The following is a 9,514-nucleotide window of genomic DNA, read 5'->3' as shown; positions in this document are numbered from 1 at the left end:
GTAATCAATAAAGTTCTCCTTTTTGACTGGTGTGGGAGACTTATTGAGGGGTGGGTCTAAATTATGCCTAAGAGACCCCTTAGGTCTGTGGACTAAGGGAGACTATACCTTTTTGCCCCCGGACTTGGGGAAGTACCCCAAGTGCCTGTACTGGGTTGAGTACCCGTGGGACTTTAGGCCTGTGTTACCCCAAGGACACAGGGCCACGAGACAGTCCATTCTTGGGGTGGTGGCGGCACGTTACCCCCAGACTAGCGAGTGTGTTCCGGGAGAGGGGTCGGCAGGACATAAGGCGTCCCTAGGGAGGCATTCGGAGCCTGGAAGGTGGTCGGGCGCAGGGAGGTGGGCGGCTCAACGCAGGAGCACCCCCTACTGGCCCACCTCATGTGGTGGGAACAGTGGAGGGATACGAATACCCAGCTGTGTTCCTGAGGTGGGATCTCTGCACCCGCCACACAGGTACAGCTCAGCTCATTTCAAACTAAGCTATGAAACTTCTTGAGTTATGAAAAAGCAGTCACGTTTAGAAGGGTAAATATTACATAGCCTAACTGTAGCCACATACATGCTCCTATCAAATATCTGCTAATTTTTTACGGTTCCTTGTGGGGTGAGGGGAAGAGGGTGGCTACTGTTGGCCAAAATCCAAGGTAAGCCAAAGAAATTAAAATGACTGGTTCACTAGTACAAAAATGTAGTTTAAATTCAATGTGCACATGTGACTGCATATCATTGTAAGAGACTTGTTTGTCCACTAGGTATGTTACTACCTCACTTTCCCCTCTCTCTGGTTCTCAACCAGACAATTCACTGAAGTCCTTCCATAGATAAGGAAAGTCCAATGACACAGGTCCACAGCCCGCATCTATATTTGACCTCCACCCAGGCCCTAGCAGATTTGCAGGCATTGATGAAGTCATTCCCCATTCTTGCAGGAATGTGACCAGACTACTTCTCAGTGGCCACAGAGAAGTCTGGGTGACTACCATCTGCCAGGTGTGCCAGTCCAGGGTCCCTAGACTGAGAAGCAGCCATTTGTTCCATACTGAGCTTTGCCTGCTTCACTCTATTCCTGTCTTTCTACCTCTTAGACATTCTTCTCAGATCTTCTACATGCTGCTAAAGCACAGCCTTTATTGGGCTCCCTCTGTACTTGGAGCCTGCTGTGGCCAAGGCCTGGATCTTGATCATTCAAGACTCCGGTTGCTGCTTCTCTAAGTGGAGTAAGGAGGACTCCCATTGTGTATATCCTTATCCTTCTTCAGCTTTGTCATTCCTAATCTACTATTCCCATTCTCCATCTAGGTACAACAACCTTAAGAGTATTTGGACTTTAAAGGGAAGATGCAGAAACAAATTGCTTTGTCTGTGGCCAAAAGTAACCACAGTCTTTGTCAATGCTCAGAGGTAGTCAATAACAGCAGCAACAAGAAAGGAGTGCAGATCAAATTCTTACCAGGCATGCACACATGGAATTCAGAGCCTGCTTAACCTTTAGCTTCAGTATTACAAAAACACTGACCCAAGTGAAAGGCACTTTGTGTGTAAGGAGGATATGCCCTTCTGTGCGTAAGAACAAATCATTCAAGTGTGGCTGCAGCAAGAGTGCTGTTTCAGTGGATGGTTTCTGCCTATGCTGTGCATGGGGCTGAATTTTAAATATGATGTGCACAGTAGCATAATAGTCTTCAGTATAAAACTGATGTTATAGCAGGTCAGCAGATTTTAGCATTGCATTAGAGTTCTGGAAAGGATTTGAAATGGAAATGATGCACAGCCAGTCAGTCAAGGATTATTTCCAAAGTGACTTAAATTGTCTTTGGAATCCTTATTTCAAAAGGAACCAAACCACTAGAGATTGAGGCATATCATTGTACTAACTCTAAGTAGTGATGTCTTTCCATTATCCACAATTCCTTTTTTGGTGAACTGTAATGCTTTTTACTTAGTCTCTAGACCTGGTGATCAGTTGTAGTAACAATAGAAGCAAATAAAAGTGGGGTACAAGCAGACTGCCACCCCCTGGCCAGGAGTAGTTGTTCTCAACCTTGACTTGAGGTGCTTCTCCATACCTTCTGTGAATTAAGCAGCACCCAGTTGCCAAAACTAATTCATATATTACCTCCTGGCAGAGGAGCCAGGCAGTATGGGTGAGGGACTGTCCAAACAGGGACAAGTGTATCTGCTTATCTCCTCTCACCTTGTGGCACCTTTCAAAGGACCTGGGGGCACCCTGGTTGAGTATCACTGACGTAAAGATTGAGCAGGGATCCAAAATATCTGGAAGTGGTGGAGGAGAATGTCCCCTTCCTTCCTGTTGTGCATACTGGATGATACTGAAGAGGAACAAAAGAGCATGCTCTCTCTCTCACCACTTTCATAAAGCTACTTCAATTTTATACTGGCATCTACCATTCACTTTCTGACTCTAGAAATTGCAAAAGTTCATTCCCACCAGCTTTATTGGCTCTTGGTAGAATACTGTACTGTAACCATTCTCCTTGGATAGAAGAACAGACACCTATTTTTAGCCCATCTCTAGTCATCCTTTCACAAATGTAATGTATTACAATCAAGGTTCCTAGCATATAACAGTAAAACTGTCATAATATGAAGCTTCAATAATTAATCTTTGATGCAGGAGCTGGGAGTGAGCACAAATGCAAACTACAAGATAACCTTCATGTTGGACAGTGCCGCCATGATAACAGTGCACACTCCAAGGAGAGGGCTAATTGACGTAAGGACCTTTTTTATTTTCCCCCATAGGCTAACAGTTTTTTAGTAAGAATAAGTGTATGAAAGAGGGCATACACACACTTTTTTAGGATGAGATATTTTCCTTAACCAAACCAAAGATATAACCAAACCAAGCAACATATAGGACTATTGGGAGAATGTTCATCTGTCTTATGTGATAGATGTATTGGATCTGTTGTTATTTTTAATATATGTTTAATGATGAGTAATTTATGAGGTGCTATCATGAAGAACATGGGCTGTACACACCTATTAATTCCTTGACAAAAAGATCCAAACATTTAGTGCAGTCAAGTTGCAGTACTTAGGTTCTCTATCTTGCAACCTTTAAATCATGAATTTAAATCTCAAAACACCTGCACACTTATTTTTGCAGGTGAAGCCCCTTGGTGTCATATGGGGAAAATTTTCAGAGTATTACAGCAGGAAAAATACTATCATGTTTGATGATATTGGACGAAACTTTCTAATGAACCCACAGAATGGATTAAAGGTAATTTTCAGTTATATTCTTAGGAAAATATATGGTCTCTACCATAGCTCCTTTCTATTTTAAGACATCTTCTCTAATGAGCTGTAGAGTAATAAGAATACATGCTTAAGAATAAGTACAGAGAAAAATCATTAATTTGGACTAGATATTCTTTTTCTAGTAACACTGGAGATGTGCTGAACTGCGTTTTGATTCACTATTAAGAAAAGTCCCATTTATAGGTTAGTAAAAGGAAGACTGAAATTACTACTGATACCTAAATTGCCCTCACGTTCAGGTTCCAACCGGGCTGAGCCCTGTAGAGCTAGGTGCTGTACAAATCTAAATAAGACTCTAAAAAATATGCTAATGGCCAGAAAATGTCTCCAGAAAATATCTTACTGCTATGCCTTATGGGTAACAAAAATCCTGCTCCTGTGAAATCCTTGATGCTACTTAGCCAACTACAAAGGAGAAAGAGTACAGTTTAAGTAAAGTATGCTTTTTTTGTTAAAAAAAAAGACATGTTTGAAAATATAGGACTGTAAGATATGTTCTACAATTATCAGTTATTGCATTCTTTAGTAACAGATGCTTTTCTGTCATCCCACCAATAAGAAATATGTCCTAGGAGCAAGGAAATATCAGTGCTATTCTTGGGAAGGGATTGCCAAGATTTTTTTCACAGGAGTATTCAGAAACAGCAGTGGGAAGGAGTGTTGAGTGGCTAAAATAAGACACAGGTATAATGTATTCCAAGATAAAGGGAGTTGTCAGGAAAGCTATATCTCTGTCCTCATTTGCCCAAGAAATTATCATGTCAGGAAAATGTTGGAAAAGTCATCTGGTTCAGATGATACCACAACGCCCATGAAACAGAGCTGAAGACTACACACATCCCCTGTTGTAGAATCCATCAAGTTGCATTGAAAACTATGACAAGACCACTGCACGTCACTTTAAAGCTCTGCCTAATGAAAGGGAAATTTGATGAAGCATGAGACTGACAACAGTATTGTCACCCCCTCAAGGGGTACAGCACAAACATGTTACAGCCCAGGTTATATTAACAGCAAGATTCCTTGGAGGTGGCTGAGTGGGAAGGATGTTGGAGGAGAGACAGGAGAGATCAAATGCTCAACCCAGAGCAAAAGAATGTAATCAGGCAGTCAACAGAAGTTTTACCAAAGCGTATGATACATGCCAATAGCAAGGTAATGGATGGGCAACCCGGTTCCTTTTTAAATCGCTACCCTCCAGTTAAGTAATTTTCTGTTTCAATTTTTTTTTTAAAGACATGCTGGTGCAGCTAACATTAAACATCACTGTGACGAGCTGTGTACATTCCTTCTTTGCAGTTAACTGCACTTCATGTATTTGTCATGTTAAACATGTCCCGTGCCCAGTTTCTGTTCCATTGGAGGTAGCAAATTTCAGAGAGACATTGAAAAAATAAGTCTAGTGTTTCATTTTGCGGAGTGCAAGCTTCCAGATTTTAAATCCAGCATGCACGCCACGTAACAAGAGTTGAGTGAACTCTAGTTTCGGGTTTAGTCTACAAATGCTAAGTAGTGGAAAGATTAGTTGTGGTAAGTGCCCTTCTTGGCCCCTTTTTGCAAAAGAGGCAACAAGAAATATATTCTGTACTGGTACAGAAGCAACTGGATACTTTAAGAGATGAGGACTTTCTTAGTTCTCAAGAGCTGTGATCTTACCTAATTCTATGTAAGTACCAGAAAAGATATAATTCATATATCTGCATGTTTTGGCATAGGTTTCTCTAATTTTTCTTTACACAAGTGAGTAGTAGAAACACCTAGTTTACTTTGCATAGTACTGAACAGAAAACATTAGCATCTGAAGTGGCATGTTCCTTTTAAACAGATACTCTTATCATTTTCTCAATAGATAAGGCCTTTTATGAAAGCGCATTTAAATCGGGATAAAGACAAGGAGCTTCTAAAGCTTACTCAGTACCTCAAAGAAATAGCAAAATTAGATGACTTTTTGGATCTGAATCACAAGCACTGGGAAAGGTAAGGATTAAGTTTCTGTTTCATCCATTGCTCCCTACTCCTCCCACTATATTGTGCTGATGTAATTAGTTCAAGGAAATGACTGCACCATGGAACCTCACCACGATTTCCCCTTGATGATGGGTCACTGGTTTCTTGATGGAATTTAGGTAAAAGAGTCAAGCTGTAATGTGCTTTGGGGTCTGGGATCCAACAGCCTGAGTGCAAACTCTTCCCACACCTTCTGGGGAATACCAGCTCTGTAGTTTACATAAGGGTGGAGTGGGGGAGGCTGCCTCGAAGTTGTGTTCCCAGAGTGCTCCTGCTCAGTCCCTTCCTTTTCCATCCTGATGCTGACAAGGCTTAGGTTTGTTAATCTGGGCATGCTCCCAGCCTCTCTTTTTATCTTCTTGAAAAAAAAAAAAAAAAATTTAGATCTAGGATGCTTGAATATGGGGCACTTCATATAATGGGTTTCTGAATTTTTTAACCGGAGCCTATGCTGTAGTGAGAAGTTAGGCTATGAAGCAGGTTTGGGTAGCAAAGTGTTTTATATTAAGGCTCATCTTCCTTAAGTAAGTCAGGCAAGGCACCTAGTGAGCAAGTCTGGCATCTAGCCCTATTGTACCTTTAAAAGTCTTCTCCATAACATTTTTTTCTATTGCCTGTGGCTTGGATAGGTACTGCTTATCCCATGAAATACATAAACATTATTCAATGTGCTTTTGTGAAAATGTTTGCTCAACGACTCAGACGAGCAGCACCAGAGGTTTGCTAGTTAGACTGGAAAGCCACAGGCCAAGTTACATCAAATGTACTTTGGAATTCTCTGGATGTTACTGCAAAGGGCACGTTAAGGTATTTTGATAGACACAAAAGCTTTTGATGCTTCTGCAGTGAGAGACCTCTCTCAACTGGAGTAGGAGAAAGCTGAAGTTGGATAATGAGACTTTGGCTTTGTTACAGAGACAAGGCTTAGCAGTAGTGCCCTCCAGCAAAGCTCTCCTCTTTAAAAGACATCTTAATTCAGTCTTCAGCATTTCTTTGGAAGCATCAGGTGCCTAGCATCAGACTGTTTTACTCTCACTTATTTCTTCCTTTCAGGTACCTTTCAAAGAAGCAAGGACAATAGCTTTAATAAACTCCTGTGGCAATGAATTGAAGGGAACATAATGGAGATCTTCAGACCTTTCCTTGCTTTTATGCTAGAGTATACTAGTGCTGGACACTGAATCAGATGCCAGAATGACTGCTTATACTTGGTCTTCCAGTTGGTTTGTGAGTCTTATTTTTTTAAGATCACAGCAATAAGCTCAAATTGGGAGAAATAGGCCAGTTGCTTTCCCCCCACCCTTGCATTTACTTTTGGTATGACTAAATCATTTTCTCTTTCATTACTACTGTAATACCACCATGACTATTAAAGACCAAAAATCATTCTAAAACTGGTAACAATATTTTGTTTAGACCAAAAAAGTTGAATAAGGTGCCAGCCTTGGCAGCCTATATATAAGTCGCCTCTTCTCTCTGTCTTATAAACAATCTCCTACTTCTATTCCAGATTTAAGTCTATGAACTACAAGCTCTCTAAATTTGACATGCATTTTCACGATGTCAGTGTTCCTTTGTGCAAGGCAGAATAAGATTGGAAATTGCCACCTCTAAGGCAAACGTACTCTAGTTTGCAAATTTTGTATTATAAAGCAGTGGTTTACTGGAATAAACACACTGAAGGGAGAAAAGTCCTGTTTGATGGTAAGTCAAAAGCAGTACGTCTAAAGAAGAAATATTCTCATAACCCAATAAAGAATTGAACCTCAAATGAGGTGACGTTCTTAATAAAGCATGAGCAAAACCCCCTTGTTAAATCTTGTTAGAGTGCAAACACTGTGTTTTGAATTACAATATTCAGCCATACTGTTAAAGCATTATTTACTTGCGCTGCTTCAGCCTGCACTATAGAAGTGTGATGTGACTGCTGTTTTGCATTACCAACGGTCTGGGATTGTTCAGTTCTGATATTTGACAGAAGACTGACCCGTTCAAATAAGGATGGTGTATATTGTTCTTAAGGAACTATAGCAGTTGTGTAAATAATAAATACCTTTTTCTTAGTGTTTGTGTCCTATGTTGTCTTAAACTTCTGTTTTGACATCACAAGCAAGGCAGCTGTCCACGTGGTGACTTCCCAACCTTCATTTATCACAACTCTGTTATATTAAACAGAGTTGTGTTTTAAACAGAATTGTTCTTGCCTGGTTTCCACTTTAGAGTGGCCCAGTCAAATCTTTGAGAAACTTTCAGGTAAAGCAGGGGAAAAGCAAATTGCAAATAACAGTACTTGAGCCCAAATCCTGGATCTGCTGATCTGTAACTTGTGCTGCTTGAGAAACTTACTGTTAAAGGGATTATTCAGTATTAAGTTTTTCTTGTATAATGCCAAAGAGGGGAAATGACCTATCCAAGTCATGCTTCCAAAATATCCACTTTGTAACCACCCAGTATTTCTGTGACACAAACAATTCAAATTAGCAGTGGTTGCAAGTCCTTTTCTTCTTTTTTCTTTTCCACTGTAGCACAGTGCATTTGTAGTATGGAGACCATGACTCTGTACCTCTTAAATTCTGTGTTATGACATTAGATGGATTGGGGCTTGTTTATTTGTGTTAGTCCAGTAGAGTACTATAAAAAATAGTCTCGGGGACTGAGGGACAGCAGGCAAAACTGCAATCAGATACACTAATGTTAATAGTCTGTCATTTAAACACCATATTGAAATTCAGTGAATCCTTTTAAGTGTTACATATGTTACAAATACTTAGATTTGGTTAGGGGAACTCACTTTCACCCTGGCAGTCTTCACTGTCATGTCGCTGTGCCCGACAACTTTTTGGTTACAGTGACTAGTCCTAGTCTCTGTCTCTCACTTGCCTTTCCTTAGTGCTCATGCACAGTTCTTTAAAACCTGTATTAAAGAAGTGACACTTATGTTTTCCTTATTTAAGGAGACCCATTCACTTCTGTAATTGAATAATTCTGCCATGGCTCACACAAGACTTTTGCATCTTTTTTTGTTTAAAAATGTTTAAGTTATTACCCAGGCCTGTTCTGGACATTCAAGCATCCATTTTAAAACTAGTTCTCCAAACTTAGCAGGATATGTAGCACTCGTTGACTGTTTGCACATTAGGGTGTCTTTTGTTTTTCTTTTTTAAATACCTCTTTCTTTAAAGCAGGAAAGTATACTCACCTCACCCCCTCCCCATATTTCAGGACCTGCCAAACTAACTAAAGTCATTGCTGGGTATCAATTAAAAAACATCAGCACAGGGGATGAATTCTTAAGAAATTTGCTTGCCATAAGACAGCTTTGAGGTAAACAGACCGCTCTAATTTTTATTTGCACAAAATGAACTTTTCCAACCAGGAGATCCTGCAACACCTTCATCTCTCCTGTGAAATATGAATTTTCATCTCCACCTAGGAGAAATTTTATAAGTCTTTGCATTCGCCTATGCCCAAAGAAGAGTGTGTGTGGCAAAAAGCTTGCAAATAAAGAATTATTTTGCAAATACCTAGTTGGCCTAATAAAAGGTACCACCTCTACTAAGAGTTCTGTTTCCTTAAGAAAGAAAGAGCTTTAGATATCCTTTGCAAAGCCAAGTGCTGCTAATCATTTCAGTAAGATCAGTCTGAGGAATTAACATTTGACTTGAATAGAGCTCAAGCTATTAGCCCAATATGCTTCCTCCACATGCTTCCCAGTATGAAGTCTGAGAATACGGTATGAGTTAAGTAACACAAAAGCAAAAATTTACTATTAAACTTTAAATGTATACACATGAATGGCAGCTGTTTGTATCCTTAGCAAGGTTTTTGTTTCTTTTAATGGTTCAAAACAGCAATGTTTTCCTCGCCAGCGTAATGTAATACTGCATGTGGGTGGAAGGGTTCCAAGGGTGGAATCGACTATAAGGTCATTTAATACTGACTTATTTGTACCGAATTTTAGTTGCATACTCATTACACGTAGATGATTTAGAAATAAAATATTGATCTTTTATGAATAGCCATTAACATTTTTCATTTTTCCATTATATAGTGATCAAGCAGAAGAGATTTGGCCACATTCATCTAATTGTCCTGTAGGATAGATCAGGGGTGAGCAACCTGCTCCACAAGTGGCTTGGGCAGCCTGTGTGCATGATACATGGCAGGTCAGTGAGGGGACAAGTAGCACAGTAGCAGATAGGGTTGGAAGCAAGAA

At 40.1% G+C, this 9,514-nt stretch overlaps 1 protein-coding gene across 3 annotated transcripts in view; it reads left to right on the top strand.

Moving 5' to 3' along the window:
- Positions 1-7,362, top strand: part of UBLCP1 (ubiquitin like domain containing CTD phosphatase 1) — an 18,752-nt gene extending 11,390 nt beyond the window's left edge. For 2 of the 3 annotated variants that reach the window (XM_019506068.1, XM_019506069.1), the window contains exons 8-11: positions 2,642-2,740; positions 3,137-3,253; positions 5,141-5,268; positions 6,352-7,362. In XM_019506068.1, coding sequence (XP_019361613.1) covers positions 2,642-2,740; positions 3,137-3,253; positions 5,141-5,268; positions 6,352-6,379 — 372 coding nt within the window. In that variant the 3' untranslated portion in view covers positions 6,380-7,362. The remainder of the gene's footprint in view (positions 1-2,641; positions 2,741-3,136; positions 3,254-5,140; positions 5,269-6,351) is intronic. The other variant, XM_019506071.1, reaches the window with a different exon arrangement.
- The last annotated feature ends 2,152 nt before the right edge of the window (positions 7,363-9,514 follow it).

This window comes from Gavialis gangeticus, unplaced genomic scaffold (genome assembly GCF_001723915.1).
Source record: "Gavialis gangeticus isolate Ggan-Ray unplaced genomic scaffold, GavGan_comp1, whole genome shotgun sequence".
In the NCBI taxonomy this organism is placed as follows: domain Eukaryota; kingdom Metazoa; phylum Chordata; order Crocodylia; family Gavialidae; genus Gavialis; species Gavialis gangeticus.
The sequence above is the reverse complement of the archived record's forward strand: the minus strand, read 5'-3'. Positions and strand labels throughout refer to the sequence as shown.